Here is a 17016-nt window from a genome sequence, read left to right as displayed (position 1 = left end):
TTCTAAAATCCATGCATTTCTTTGCAATATCTCCTGTCCAGGAGGTTATGAAAGATTGATGGAGACATTAAATCCAAAAACTAAAAGAGAAAAAAATGTAAATGTGAGTCTTCAGTTGACTTTAGAGGAGACATATTGCTTAATAGAAACATCCAGGAAACAATGATAGTGGGGCAGCAAATTCCAGATGAATTACACTTATTCAGTATGCTTTGAAGCCGATGTGTATAGATGAACTTTTTTATAAAGCACTGTAATTTTATTATTTTTTAGCACTAGACAGTAATTTTACAAGCATTAGTATTGAAAGAAATGATTCTGCCCCTTGTTACCAAAAGCAAAATTACTCTGCTCTGTTATAAACCTGTTAGATCTCTATCCCTACATCTTTTATTTATTGATAATCTGTGCTTTATGTTTTCTTGTACAATCAGTAGTGTACCTCAAATGTTGAAAGATTTTTAAACTGCTAAGTAACAAATCTGCGAATTCATAACGATATTCTACAAAATCCAGGGTATATGTCATTTTAAGTGTTAAAATCAATATATATTTTGGTTCATTAGCAAATTACATAATGGCTATTTCTAGCATCACCACAGACTCTCTGTTTAACCAATTTGTAGTGTAATGCCTGGCCTGAAGCATTTCTATTTTTAGTTCTAATGGAACAGTCTTAAATTGCTTATTTTCTGTTTACTAAAGTCATCCTGCTTGTTACCATGGAAACTATGACAAGTGTTGTAGCTAACTATTTTATTAAATAAATTAAAGATGTAGCTGAACACTGTGAAGGTGCAGCATGTCATTTTTAAAACAGACTTTCCCACATCTGTAAAACCATGGTCAGCATTGTAGAAAATATGAAATTAATTCTAAATAAGGTCTACATTTCAAATTTGGGAGTCTATCCACATTTGAAAATCTGAATCATACCTAGCACATATGACTCTCCACCTTACAGAGTCTATATTCTAAAAGTATTATTATATATACCCATTGTATAATTCCTTGGAAATTAGAACATGTTCACCCACCAAAATAATTTCATAAATAATAATTAGATCTCCAGGCCCACCCTCAAAAGTCCTTCAACCTGTGATGTCTCACTGTATATCAGTATTAGCAGTAGCCTTTGTTCTCAACTCTGGCCAACAGGAGCCATGTTATAGGGATGAGAAGAAAGGAAAGAGTGTCCTCATACTCATTTTGTTTTCAATAGTCAGAGCATAATAGGACACAATTTGTGAATGCAAGCATCCACTGGCCTTCCCACCTACTTCTGCTATGTGTTATTGCTCCTGTCTGCAGCCTGTTGGAGTCCTTTCCCTTTCCTACATCTCCCTCTGAAGTTCAGGCCAGACCCACCTTGCTCCCAGCCTGCTCCTGCCTCTACATTGAACCATCACTCTCCTCAAATGTCAAGATGGTGTCAACTAGTTGCTAAAAAAAGAAAGCAATCAAAATACATACTATAACTTGAATGACTGAGACCTCTTTCTGAAGTTTTTGCATTTTAAAAATACAATACTTTTGAACCCAAACAAATCCTCAACCTGTGAGATTTCTGTCACCGTAACTAAAAAAATATTCAAGACCTTGACAGCATTATCGAGGGCTAAGTGAAATAAATCAGAGAGAGAAAGACAAACACCATGTGATCTCACTTATATGTGGACTCTAACAAACAAAACAAAACAAACAACAGCAACAAAAAAAACAAGCTCATAGATACAGAGACCAGATTGTTGTTTCCTGGGTAAGTGGAGGCAGGAGATGGACAAAATGGGTAAAGAGGATAAAAAGGAACAAACTTCCAGCTCTAAAATAAATAAATCATGAGATGTAATTTACAGCATGGTAACTATATCATTAATTATAGTTAATAATACTGTATTGCATAGTATTTGAAAGTTGCTGACAGAGTAGATCTTAAAAGTCCACATCAAGAACAAAAAGAAAAAAATGTAACTGTATAGTGATGGATGTTAACTAGACAATGGTGATCATTTTACAGTGTGTACAAATATTAAATTATTATGTTGTACACATGAAATTAATATAGTGTTATATTTTAATTATGCAGCAACAGAAAATATTTAGAGGATAAAATATGAAGAAAGTGCTGTGAGGAGATACCCAGTTTTAGAAGTCAGATCCAAGCAGGCAGTCAGAAGTCAATTGATTTAAAAGAAGTCAACTTCTTAACTGTATTCTCTTAATCTTGGATCTGGAGTTTTCTGTTCAAAGATAGGTGGTAATAGTTGATTTTAAACTGAATCATCCCTTTATTCATTTTCAGGTGATTCTTATAAAATATATCTTATTAGCCCTGTAATTGTGCTTTTAAATGAATATCATATTTTTGGTTGAAAGGCTCAAACTAACACAATAGTATAGACAAATTGTCCTTATTTTCTAACAAATTACAAATCAAATAAAAGTATTGTAAGATGAGCATTGGGAATTTTTCACAAAAAAAGGAACATATGTAAGACAGAGTCAATAATTTACTATTTTATGTCCAAGAAATTAAATGAGGAAAAAGAAATAATTTCCTTAACGTTAAAATCAAAATAACACAAAATGAATTGTCTTCATTGTTTATATGCTTATATTTATATAGATTCAGATTTACACAAAGTATATAAGGAAAAGCTAAGAGTTGTTTTTCTAGAAGGTTAAAGAATATGTCTTTTTCCCTATACTAATTATTATAGTGGGGGTGTGTGAAATCAAATGAGAATTGATGTTCTGTTATTCCGTAGGGTAGTGTGTGAATTATGTTGTAAATAACTTCTGGCAAACTTTGTGCATATTTTAAGTAAATATATGTGCAATAAAATATGAAATAAAAAAATCAAAGTATTTTTAATTTAATTTCAATGATCATTTAAGAAAAAAATTCTATAGGTTTTGATTAAAATTTTAATATTACTGCAATTTCAAAATGGAGACATATTTTTGACCTAACACTCATTTTTCATTCCCCTCAGGGTCCACGTTCATTTGCAACACTCATATAATTCCAGTGAAAAACCAAGAGGGTGTGGCCATGATGTTCATCATTAATTTTGAATATGTGACGGATGAGGAAAATGCTGCCTCCCCAGAGAGGGTAAATCCAATATTACCAGTCAAAAACGTAAACCGTAAGTAAAAGTAACACGCACATAATGTTCTTAATATTCTGCTATTGTAATAATTTTAATACATTCTTCATTTTGATTCAGTTCTAAAAATAGGTTTACATTTTAAGTAAAAAATTATATATATATATATATAAAAGCTGTAGTGATGTCACACTTTGATGCCTTACAGTATCAATCAGCTGCTTTCAAAGCCATTTGAATTGCACATCCTATAGTAAATTCAGTGAGTTCCCTGCTGATGGACCTTTAGGTTGTTTCCCAACTTTGACTGTCACAAATAATGCCAGAAGGAAATGTGCATATATATTTGCTATTCTTTTTAAAAAAAAACATTGTGTTTTTTTTTTTATTTTTCAATTACAGCCAGCATACAATATTATATTATTTTCAGGTGTATAACACAGTGATTAGGCATTTACGAGTATATACCTTACAAAATGATCTCACCTGTATAAAGCCAGTACCCATCTGACACCATACATAGTTATTACAACACCACTGACTGTATTCCCATGCTATACTCTACACCCCCATGACTATGTTATAGCTGCCATTTGTACCTCTTAATCCCCTTCCCACTTCACTCATTCCCCCAGTGCCCTCCAATCCCAATCTGACAACCATCAAAATGTTTTCTGTATCTATGAGCTTGTTTCTATTTTGTTTATTCATTTATCCTGTACTCTAGATTCCACATATTAGTGAACCCATAGGACATTTTTCTTTCTCTGTCTGACTTACCCCACTCAGCACAATACCCTATGGGTCATGTTGTTGCAGATGGCAAGATTGCATTCTTTTTTATGACTGAGTAATATTCCATTTTATATACGTACTACCTCTTCTTTATGCATTCATCCATTGATGAACACCCAGGTTGGCTCCATATCTCAGCTATTGTAAATGATGCTTTATGTTCTGTCGGTCTATTTATCCTTCTCAATCACACTGTTTTAAGTATACAGTTAATATCTGATATGAAATGCTTTCTTTGATATTACTTTTAAGGGATTTGGTGTTATTTCTTGTTTAACATTTTATATGAACTTTAGAAACAACATATTTAGATGCAATAAAGATCCCTTTGGTATTTTTAATAGATTCATATTAATTTTATAAAGTAATTTGAGAACACTAACATCTTTATGATGTTGAGTCATTCTATACAAAACTGTATATTGTATGTATTTTCATTTTAAGTCTAATTTTTATGTCTTTCAGGAGTATTTTTAAATTTTCCTCACTGTTTAGTTTGCCACTTGGCATTTAACATTTTTGTTGTTGCTATTATTATAAATATGGTCTTCTCTTTCATGTTTTTAAGGCTACTGATATTTTCAGTATGCTCATTATGTGTCCTACTATTTTAGTGAATAATTTATGGTGACTTATACATTGACTCTCATGAGCTTTTCAAGTATGCTATCATATCAAATAGAGATTGCTTTACTTTTTCCTTTCCGATTCTTATACATCTAACAGTTTTCTCTTCTCTAATTGTACTGGCCTCCAATGTATTATTAAATACCTCCAACGTATCACTAAAAAGAAGTTGTTGGTCAACATTATGCCTTATTCCCAATTTTTGTGTGAATGCCACCAGAGCTCTCCATTAATTCAAATGATGGCATTTGGGCTGAGCTACATGTGTTTTAGAATTTTAAGAAAGTTTCCATCAATTTGTATTTTTTAATAGTGGGTGTTAAAATTTGTAAATTGCCTTTCAGTATCTGTAGAAATGAGTGTACTATTCTGTTTCCTTATTTTTATGGTAAATTTTATTAATAGGGTTTAGTAATATGAAACCATCCTCACATCTCTGGAAGAAACCACATTTGGACATGATGTATTTCATTTTATAATATGCTGTTGGATTCTTTTATCTAAAATTAATTTAGAATTTTTGCATCGATGTTCATTAGGAAAACTGATCTATAATTTGTGTGTGTGTGTGTGTGTGTGTGTGTGTGAGCAGTTTCATCAGGTACTGGTACCAACGTTATAATTCCTTAAAAACATAATCTGAAGTTTTTCCTCTATTTTCTATGCTACAGAACCATTTAAATAGTTTGGGAATTATCTGGATTTAAAGCTTACCTGTGATTCCTCTGTGAAATCATCTAGACCTGGTACTTATTTGTGGAGTATCTTTTTGACAAATTTCTTTTTTTTTTTCTCCAGAGATTGGTCTCGTCAAATTATCCAGCTCAATCAGTATCATTTTTTGCAAAGTTTTATTTCCCCAGAGGTTATTTATTTCATGTAGACTTTAACATTTTACTTTAACAGAATTATACAACGTAGTCTTTTATGATATTTTTAAGATTTACTCCATTCCTGTACGAATTTTATTTGTGACATTTCTCAGTTCTTTTATTTTTGTTTTCTCCATGTAAAATTTTTTTATTAATTAGCATTTTTCTTTCCATGGAACTACCTTTTTGTCAGTTTATTAGTTCTATTAGTTTTCAAACTCACAAATTATGCTTTTATTTTTATTATTTCAGTTTTCAATCAACTTTCTTGCCTTTTTTCTATTGCATTGACTTATTTTCATTCTTTCACTTTTTTTTGATATATGATTTTAAAGCTATATATTTTTTCTCTAAGCACTGTGAGCTCTACCCGATGAATTCAGGTATATAGTGTTTTCATTATCGTTTTTCTCAAAACTATCCAAAGTTTGTTTACTTAGTTTTTAATTCAAGAATTGTTTTATATATAGTTTTTAATTTTCCAGTATGAAAGGTATTTTTTAAGTATTATTTTTTGTTAGTAACTTCTGGTTTTAACATTTTATGGCTACAAAATGATGTTTGTATTATTTCTCTTTTGGAATTTGCTAAGGTTAGCATTGTGGTTTATTATTTGATCAGTTTTCAGAAATGACCCATGTGAACATAACAACAAGGTGATATTTGAGAATATTAGGTTACAAAAGTTAATACTATTTTTAAAACTCTACCTTATTATTATGTTGTTTAACTCTTCTGTATCCTTACTTATTTTCTGTCCTTTACATATGTCTCACATTAAAAGAAATGTATTAAAGTCTTCTATTATTAGGGGATTTCTCTCTGTTTTTCCTTATATATTCTAATTTTTTGTTTTATGAATATTGCTACTGTATTATTTCATAATTTTATTTCATATACTCATATAAACCATTTTAATTTATTACTTTAAGTTAGCCTGTATAACACTCTAAGGCATCTTCTTTTTTATTTATTAATTTTCTATCTAAATTCTGCTGTATCTTAAATCATGACATAAGTTTTTTTTCTGTATTTTTGTTATATCTTTAAACCACCTTTTAGTCTTTGTTTTGGTTGTCTTTTTTATAACTTGTTAAATTAGATTTTCCTTTGTTTCTTATAAGAAAAATAATACTTCCTTTAAAATTTATAACTATAATAGGTGTTTATATTTATTGATATGACTGATGTTTTTTACCTTTATACCAATATATTCTATATTAAAAAAAACTATTTTAAAGTATTTCATTAAGCTATATTTTATTTTCCCTTACTGTCTGGATTTTGTTTTATTCTGTTTTTCTTTCATTTTATTCTTAGCAACATTTGTATTTCTGGTGGTTATAAAAAAATTTATATAATGTCCTTAATCCTTCCAGCATTCCTTCTGTATATTTTGATTCCTTATGAGCAAGAATAAAATCAACTTGTAATTCTTTTCCTCCTCTTTCCACCATGCATTTTTATGTAACAATATTATCTCTCTTCATGTTTATCTTTGCTCTGTTAAGTATGCCTAGTCTTCTACAATTAAATATTATCACTTGGCTGTTGCCTATTACCAACAAGGCACTCAACGAACTTATTTTGTTTTCTTCCTTCTTCCTCCTCTAATTTTGTTTCGTAGTGATATTTCTAGCTTGTCAACTATGGAATGCTTACATACTTCTGACTTTTTTTATAGTTTTAAATATCTAATGAAATGTGTTCAGTGTTCAACACCAGTCTTTTTGCAAGACTTTTCCCAAACATAGCTTCTTGGATAAAGGTCATTCTCTTGGAAGTGTTCATGGGTAAAATATTTTCAGAGTTCTTTTGTGTTCAACACAATTTTTCTGTAGCCTTGACACTTGAAGGACAGCATATATATATATATATATATATATATATATATATATATATATATATATATATATATATTTGGCTCACACTATAATGAGTATATTTGACTCACAGTTTATTTGCCTGGTGAACCTTATAGATTTCGTTCCACTCTTTTCTTGCATCAAATGTTGCTAATGAAAAGTCTGATATCAACCTACTTGACTTTCCTTTGTAAATGATTTTGATATATTTCTCAGAGTCCCAGAAAATTTTAGAAACAAACTAATAATAAGAAACTTTAATACTCATCTTTCAAACCAAAAGAAATTCTAAAGTCTATAATTGTTATTAGTATATGTCTGGACTTGACTATTCTAAGTCAGATTTTCCAGATACTATATGTAAATTCATCTATTATTTCAGGAAATTTTATAGAATTATAATTTTAAATACTTATGTTATTTCTGTTTGTTTTTCTTCTTCAGAGACTCGAGTAATATGCATGTTGGACCTTCTTTGCCTGTCTTTCACATCTATCACTTTTTCTTCAGCTCTTTTTTCTCTCTTTATTTCTATATCATTTTCTTGCCTTCTCCCATTTCTAACCTCTATTTCTTCTGTGTAGCTTATGATGTGGTCTTAATTTTTTAAATGATTTTGTATTTTTTCCCCTGAACTTGTTACCTATATTGTTTTAGCCCTTACTTTGCATTTTATTCTATTTGTCCAATTTTTATGGAGTTTTTGAATTCCTGGATTATAATCTTAATTCATATCTTAAATTGCTGACTTAAAATTTTAAATTCTTTTTTTTAAGATTTTTATTTAAAATATAGCTAATGCAATATTATATATGTTTCAGGGGTATACCATAGTTGTTCAACACTTATACACCTAAATAAGTGATCACCATGATAAGTCCAACAACTATCTGACATTATGCCACACTATCACAATATGGTTGATTATGTTCCTGATGCTGTGCATTATATCTCCATGACATATTTGTTTTATACCTGGAAATTTAGACCACTTATCGCCCTTTACCTTTCTCCCTCTTTTTAAATTTTTCAATTACAGTTGATATTCAATATTATTTTATATTAATTTCAGGGGTATAGCAGAGTGGTTAGACATTTATGTAATTTAAGAAGTGATCCCCCTGACTAGTCTAGTATCCACCTGGCACTATACATAACTATTACCATATTATTGACTACATTCCCTAAGCTGTACTTTACATTCCCATGACTATTTTGTAACTATCCATTTGTACTTCTTAATCCCTTCACCTTTTAAACCCTGCTCTGAACCCCCTCCCACCTATCACCCCAACAAATCTAGTACCCATCTGACAACATACATAGTTATTACAATATAATTGACTATATTCCTTATACTAACCTACATCCCCATGACGACTTTGTAATAACCAATTTGTACTTCTTAATCCCTGCCCTTTTTTTCCACCCATACCCCCAACCCTCTTCCTATCTGGAAACCACCAAAATGTACTCCATGTCTATGAGTTTTCTTCAGATTTGTTTGTTTATTTTGTTCTTTAGATTCCACATACAAGTGAAATCACATTGCATCTGTCTTTCTCTGTCTGACATACTCCACTCAGCTCAATACCCTCCAGGTCTATCCATGCCACCACAGATGACAAGAACCCATTCCCTTCCATGCAAGCTATATTCCACTGTATATATGTACCTCCACATCTTTATTCATTCTTCCATTGACAGAAACCCAGGCTGGACATTGTAAACAATGTTTCAATGAACATATGGATGCACACATCCCCTCGATCTAGTGTTTTAGGTTTCTTCAGATAAATACCCAGAAGTGGGATAACTGGGTTTTTCTTTGTCTCTTGTTATAGCCTTTGTTTTACAGTCTATTTTGTCTGGTATAAGTATGGCTAACCCAGCTGTTTTTGTTTGTTTGTTTGTTTGTTTGTTTCTGTTTTCATGAAATATCTTTTTTCCATCTCTTCATGTCTGTGTGTGTATCTTTCAATCTGAAGTGATTCTCTTGTAGGCATATCTAAGGGTTTTGTTTTCTTATTCATTCAGCCTTCCTATTTCGAATGAAGCATTTAATTCACTTACATTGAAAGTAATTGTTGATAGATATGTAGTTATTGCCATCTTATTATTCATAGTTTTTTCTTCTTTTTCTTACAGAAGTCCCTCTAAGATTCCTTGTTAGCTTTTTCTAGTCATGGAAGCTCATGATCTGTCCTTTGATTTTAAATGATAGCCTTTCTGGGTAGAGTAGTCTTGGTTGTAGATCCTTGCTTCTCATCACTTTAAATATTTCTTGCCAATCCCTTCTGGCCTGCAGAGTTTCTGTTGAGAAGTCAGCTGACAAACTTAGGGGGGCTCCCTTATAAGTAGCTAGTTGCTTTTCTCTTGCTGCTCTTTGGATTCTTTCTTTGCCACTTTAGTTATAATGAGTCTTGATGTGGGCCTATTTGGGTTCATCTTGTTTGGCTGGCTGTGGACTACTTGGTAGGAGCTACAAAGAGATCCAAGGTTTTTCACTGCCTTGTGCTAACCCTAGAGGCATGTGGGAGATGCCATACTATGACTGAGGACATCTACCACCCGTACCAGGGCTGGGGTAGCTCTGCAAAAAGCCAAGATACCCTGAAGCCTGCTGCCAGCTACTGGCATCCTTAAGGTTCAGTTGCTGATAAAGCCTCATACAGTAGGTGAGTTGGGTGAGGCAGGGTCTCAGGTAGTCACTAGGGAGGGAAGAGTGGTGTTTACCAGGTTAATGTAGATTCTGGTTTGGTGCCAGTGCTGAGCCTGGAGCTCGGAGTCAAAAGTCTCAGAGCACATCAAGTCTGGTTGTCCCTGGCCTGGGGCCAGTAGACTCCAGTAGTTTTCCAAGAAAGAGTGTGTTGTTGGTGGGGCTGGCTGCTCAACCAGAAAGTACCACCTGGTGTGGGGGGATTTTGGTGGGGTGGATTCCCAATGAGTCAGCATCCTGGAGCCCCAGAGCTCATTAGATCAATCAGATTCAGAATTGGCTGTGAGCATATGGGGTGGGCTCAACACATTAAAGATGGTGGCTGCCTGCCCAGATGTATGGGAGAAGAACCCCACACAGGGAAAATGGTAACTATCCTCCTGCCCTGGCCTCAAAGCCACACCTCAGTCTGCTCTCTATATGCTTCTGATGGCCCCTGAGTCACTATTTCTCCACTGGAGCCCAAGGTGAATGCCAGTGAGTGAGTGAGTCTGTGTGGGAGCCATTTAAGAGGACATCTGGGTTTCCCACAGCCTTCTGTCCCACCGGATGTTAGATTCCTCAATGGAGGAGATGTTGTGGGGGCACCAGTACTCTGGACTGGGGAGCCTAGAGTTGAGTTCAGGTCCTTCACTCCTCTGTGGGGAACCCCCATGGCTGAAATATCCTTCCCTATTTTCAACCACCATGTGGAGGTTTGGGACCAGCCAGGTTTGCATCTACCTCCTCTTACCAGACTCAATGTGGCTTTTTCTTTATACCTTTTGTTATAAAACTTCTGTTCAGCTAGACTTCAGATAGTTCTCCAGGTTGATTGTTCAATAATTAACTTGTAATTTTAAAGTGTTCATGGAATGGAGCAGGCACAGTGTTTATTTACTCTACCATCCTGAATCTTTAAATTCATTTTGATATGTTATATATGTCTTCTGTTTCATAAGTAGATTTTTAGCATTCTTTAGTATTTTTACTCAGTGTGAATCCCTCTATTCTGAGGGTAAACCCTATTTGAAATGTGTTTCACCACTCCAAGGAGACTTTTTTATTCCCCCATTTTACTTAGTTTCTGCCTGACTCTCTCTTGCAGTGTACTCTCCTAAGCCAATTCTGATGGTCTTAGGCATTTATTTCCCTGCCTATAGGTAAATTAAAACCTGTAGTGTCTCTTTCTCTAATTATTCGTTAGGCATAGTTTATGGGTATTTTCATTTGACTCCCTTATTTATTCTGTGGTTTTTATAACGATCCATGAAGAAATTGAAATTTAGAGATCTGTCATTGTCAGTGGGAAGCTGAAAGCCTTATCACAAAATATTAATATTTGAAAAATAAAATTGTTGTACTGCATATGAATTCAGATAGCAAAACACACATGAAATAAAAAAGAAAAGTCCCAAAAATCTATGTTGTGAACCTAAGTATAATACTAAATAAAATGTACACCAGCTGAGAATTTTTATAGCATCAGTTACTTGTTTAAGTATGTCTAAATGACAGTACAATATTCTGTTAAAGCAATATTGGGACAAATATTTTAATATAATATGATTTCAATAGTCTGAATACATTACGCTGAACAATATCACACTTGGGGTAAATTGTCTTTCAAAATCACTAATCTCCAGGTAACATATATAGAAACAAAATTGTAGTACTATAAACACACACACACACACACACACACACACACACACACACACACAGAAAAAAAAAAAACTATTATAATACAAAGTCTTATTCTTTTAAGTTGACAACTCTTGATTTCTTTATATTTTCCACTAACAAAATCAGTCATGATTGAATGATTCCTGAGACTATGCTTTAGGTAATGTCAGCCTGTATTTTGGCCATAAATATCAATAAGATAATTTGTTTGGGGGATGCCTAATTTTATTTCTTCATTGCCTTCACAAATTGTACGTTTTTTCCATAGAATGATTCTCTTGACTGGTCCTTTAAATTAAGTGGAAGTAAAAAAAGGAAAGGTGTATCAGCAGCATGGCAGAAAGGGGGTATTTTAAAAAAATAAATAAAGTATCAATTTTGAATTGAAATGAAAATTGGAGAATTAAAACTTTTCATGAATGGAAAATAACTCACACAGTAGCCTCCCAGGATATAATACATAATCTGTGTGACTTTATACTTTGATTAAAACAGCATCTCATGTGAAATGATAACAAATTCAGAAGAAATTGTTTCTTATTTTGTAAACATGAATAATTTCTTTTCCTATATTCTATCATTATTCTATCATTATTCTTCTATCAAGATACCCTTCTATCATTATACACTCTAGTTTCCTATACTTAGTGTCTCTTTTTTAAGGGTTGATTGTTAGATCAAGCAGAAAAGTGACAGAGAGACTATGCTTGGTAGCTTCTGATACTGTCCAATTTTTACCTTATGTTATGTCTGTTCTTTGGCAAACTACTGATTTTTTTTGTCTTAAAGTATAACTTAGTATACTATAACTTTCTCTAAGTGTGTAAAATAATGTTATTGGTTATTTCCTACATTGTTGTTCTAGTGATGGCCACTAAAACAAACAAACAAACAAAACACAAATAAAAGAATATCAAATGTGATACATCTTTTTTCACAGAAATATCTTACCTTCAAAATACTTAATTTCTTATTTAAATAATGAGTGTGTACGTGTGTGTGCATGCACCCAAGTGGTGAGATTTAAGTGATAGTATTGGGGAAAAGGCAAATGTTTGAGATGTGGGTTCTGTAAATTTAAATGCATCTCCAGAATTGTAGACAAAATAAAGGAAAAAATTTGAAGTGACAACACAAGAAACACAGATGAAAGTGAAGTAAATATTTATTTGAGAAGATTAAGTAATAGAAAAGGAGCTAAATACACAATAGAAAAGATGGATCATAAAAACGGACTATGATAAATTGGGCTAAGTTGTAGAAACCTGGATACTTGTTTCGTATTGAATGAAGTGGTATATCATTTCTCAGCACCAATATTTAGATTCCGGGTTAGGAACCATACACAAAAGTGCACACCTTTCTCTAGGAAGAACTAATTTTTCAGAAACTAATTATTTGTCTAAGATATAGGACTAGCCACAAATAGATGGCTATGTCATTTTGAATAGAGCAAATACATGAGAGAGTATTATTTTGATAGGTCTATCTATAAAATTGATAAATTCTGCAAAATTGAGTCAATGAATCCTACATAATAAATATAAATACCAAATAGAAGATATAATTTTTTTTTTTTTTCATTTATGTCTTCTGTAGAACCTCTGCAATCTAAAAAATGAAAATGATACAGAGTGGAAAAGTGATTGTACTTTTTTTAACCAACTAAAAGGAGGCCACATCTAAAGGAAATAATAGCACTGGAAAAATGTGTTTTATGTTTTTCTTTGGCTCTAATATATCTGGTGCTCTGAAATATTTGCAAAATGTGGAAGATAACCAAATTATGCATTCTAGCTTACACTATTAATTTCAAAATTAATTGTTGTCAAGTTTAAGAAAATTTTGCTTTTTATTATTTTAAATAAAATATTTTAATGTTTTATTTTAAATAATTTACAAGTATATTTGTATTTTATGTTTCTTCTTTTTTATAGCAAGCATCTAGAATCACCAGTCTGATTCACACACACACACACACACACACACACAAATACACATATATTTTAATTAGTTAAAAATTTCTCAAGGGGTTTGAGGAAACCTATTTTAAATTTTAAAAACATATATATTTTGATAACAATATACATCCAAACAAATGAATGCATTCTATGTTTTTAACTTGTTCATCTCTAGCTCATAGCATGTATCCTCAACATTTTGCAAATAATAAGTACTCAATACATATTTGTAGAGTATATAAATAAGTGGATAAGTTATTTTCACATTGAGTAATTGTTTGGCTTTCCCTACTGAATCAGCATTAGCCAGATTATCTAAGTCAGTGATTCCTTAATTGTGAGACCATCAGTATCATCACGCAACATATTTGAGATGCATGTTCTTGGGCTTACATCACAACTGATTCAGAAATAGAGAAATTCACAATCTGTGTTTTAACAAGTTTTTCAAGTCATTCTGATACCCACTAAAGTTTGAAAACTACTGGCCTAAGTTAATTAATATTTATATAAAACTATGAAGATAAATTTTAAGTGAAACTAAATGTGAAAAATAAATAAAGTTAAATTTCTATAGTATCTTATTCTTGCAGTAATTTTCAATATGGAACTTTTCCATTTAATCTTATTAAGGTACTATAAAGGAGATTTCATTATCTTTGAAATGAATAAAATTACACTCTTCAAATCAATGTAGAATTTTACTTTTATGCTTACTATAGTAAAAGTTTGAATTACTCTAAAATCTTCATCTGAAGCTAATTCTACACACAAAATACAGTTTGATAATTTAGGGAATTATCTAGCTAATGTAAGTCATTAAAAATGTATTCATATACTTTAGATTCAATATTCTGAATAATTGACACCTAAAACATATATTTGCCTGAATAGCTACGTTATTCCCTCAAATTTGTATCTCAATTTTCAGACCTCAAGCTAAGAAACAAATAAATTTTCTGTGTAGCTGTTTTATAAAAGACATTCATAGTGCTTTTACTATCCTCCATTGGAGCTGAAAGTTATTCTTTAATTCAAACATGAAGAGCTGCTGTAGTAAAATAGTTTCCCACCCAGGGAGCATTACTATAGAAACAATCTATTATTCAGATGAATTTAATTAAAGTTTCTACAATGTAACTAATGTTTTCTACTATCATGTGTTTAGAAGTTTCCTCTCTTTAAAGATTAAATTTGATATAGAAAAAGGTGTCATGACATGGTTGCTAAAAGAAATCTGAGAAAAGTTCAGTGATAGGTTGCAATCAACGGTGTATCTGTTTCCCACTGGGACTTGGGCAAAATTATATTTCTAAGATCAAGAACATTGCTGGTAGTTGAAAAATATTAAGGCTTATCCCCTCATTAACAATATTGTTAGCGAGGGGCTAATAACTGCTTAAATCAGCATAGCCACACCAGAGCCCCCCCATGTGCATATGATTTGGAAGATTTTGCTCTTCAGCAACCCTCAAATCAGGCACAGTCCTATTAATACAGCATTTGGGTAACTGGTGTTTGGACCATTTGTATTTAGACACTCCATGAAGAATGTCCCTGTCAGTGTGATAACTACACGGTCATCCCGGGTCAATCTAGGTTAACACGTTAGTACTTTCATACAACTTACGAATGGATTCTTTAACTTGGCATTTGGAAAAGCAAGAAACAAGTTGAGCAGAAACAAACAAACAAACAAACAGACAAAAAACAAACAAAAAAAACAGTGTGGGTAAATCATTCATTGACTTATTACGCAGTTATCATGTAAAAATCCTAATCAGGTTTACATGTATGTAATGCTGGTGTGTTTGCTTTCATTTCCAATCCCTCCTCACTGAGGGATGACAACCTTGGGTGACTAGCAGCAGTCATGATGACCCAGCCAGGTTGGGAGCAGTGCCTCTTAGACATCATCAGCGTTTGTGAACCTGTTCCAGAAGTTCTCTGCTGCTGCAGCTCCTGGATTGTCCTCATGCGTGCTGCAGACTTAACTTCCCCCACCCTCCACATACGTGTGCTCACTGTTGGCTCAGGACTCACAGTGCTTCAAGATTCCAGTTTGGTCCTATACTTACTGCCTTATTGTAAGAGCTTGCTTTTTCTCCAGTATCTCTTGCCCTAGGAAACGTCCCACAAGACTTAGCTTTCCAAGGTATTACTGACCACATCTGCTCCTTCAAAGAGTCTCATATTTTGCTTCAGGTTTACTTGGTCAGTGTACTCCCTGGTGATTGTGTGTTGTCACTACCACCAGGACCGTACTGGCTACGCTGCCACATTTGTCACCCACTAGTCAGATGAGCCAGGTCAGATCCTTGCCCTTACGGGGTATCTCTTTGAAAATTGTGTCCCTAAAAATAAAAGGCAGATATGTCAATTATCATCAAATTTGATCTTTGCTCTCTTTCACTCAGAGATTAGAGTCATATTTCACTGCACGTCCAGAACTATTTGGCTGGAGAAAAATCTTGCAGTGATTTTAAGGCTTCCAAGTTAAGTGTCAGATTTGTGAATATCCTGATTTTAGAAAGATATATTGCCATTAATTCACAAATCCTTATTCTGTGTAATAAGAGCTAATAGTAGACTTAATTCAGATCATAGTTTTTTTCAGACCAAAAGCTGTCTACCCCTCCCGCTGTGTCCCCCTAGACACTATGCCTCTCAGCTGGACACCTTCCTCCGGGCTGGGACAGCCCTGTTGCTGGCAAATCTTCTGCTGAGGATGCCCAACTCTGCCCCTCTCTGGGAAATGTCAGAGGCAGGGAATGGTCTTCCCAAAGTTATGGCCCTCCCCATGGCGTGGCTGTAGGAGGACCTGGTGCAGGGGTGCAAAGGGCAGATACCCTGGCTTCAGTTCTGCATGACTCTGAAGGGCTACCAAGCCCCAGAGCTCTAGGAGGACTTGGTGAAGCTTCAGCTGCATTTGCAAAGCAGTTGACCTTCCTCTGCCCAGCCCTGCCTTCCTCCCTTCCTTAGAGGCATATCTCCTGAGAACATACCCCATGAAACTTTATGCCATCTGTTTTCAGGGATCTAATCTAAGACACCTCTCATCACACCTAATCCTTTGTGAGGGAAAATATCTCTACTCATGCCTTCATAGTAACCCCCACCCTACCCCCCTACACACATATGCCCTCTCCTTACCCCACTAAGTTATCTAATTTGCATGACTGCTTGAACTTAAGTTTCTGTCTACTTTTCAGTCCATAATTCAACTAAGCAGAAACAAGCAAAAGTAAAATGCTTCTACTTTATATTTAATAGAGTGTTAGTAGTAAAATTATTAGATAATTGTTCTACAAAGTTCTAAGAGTTTGTAGAAATGATGAGCAATTGAACCAAGGGAAAGATTGGGAATTTGTAGTTGTGAGTAAATTCAATGATTAGGAA

The 17016-nt window shown here is 33.3% G+C and overlaps 1 protein-coding gene across 7 annotated transcripts in view; it reads left to right on the top strand.

Annotated features, from left to right (window-relative positions):
* KCNH7 (potassium voltage-gated channel subfamily H member 7) overlaps positions 1 to 17016 on the top strand; it is a 438379-nt gene that overhangs the window by 285753 nt on the left and 135610 nt on the right. For all 7 annotated transcript variants that reach the window (XM_074337148.1, XM_074337141.1, XM_074337138.1 and 4 more), the window contains exon 3: positions 2997 to 3152. In XM_074337148.1, the coding sequence (XP_074193249.1) occupies positions 2997 to 3152 (156 nt within the window). The remainder of the gene's footprint in view (positions 1 to 2996; positions 3153 to 17016) is intronic.

Source organism: Rhinolophus sinicus, linkage group LG01, assembly GCF_036562045.2.
Source record: "Rhinolophus sinicus isolate RSC01 linkage group LG01, ASM3656204v1, whole genome shotgun sequence".
Lineage (NCBI taxonomy): Eukaryota > Metazoa > Chordata > Mammalia > Chiroptera > Rhinolophidae > Rhinolophus > Rhinolophus sinicus.
The sequence above is the reverse complement of the archived record's forward strand: the minus strand, read 5'-3'. Positions and strand labels throughout refer to the sequence as shown.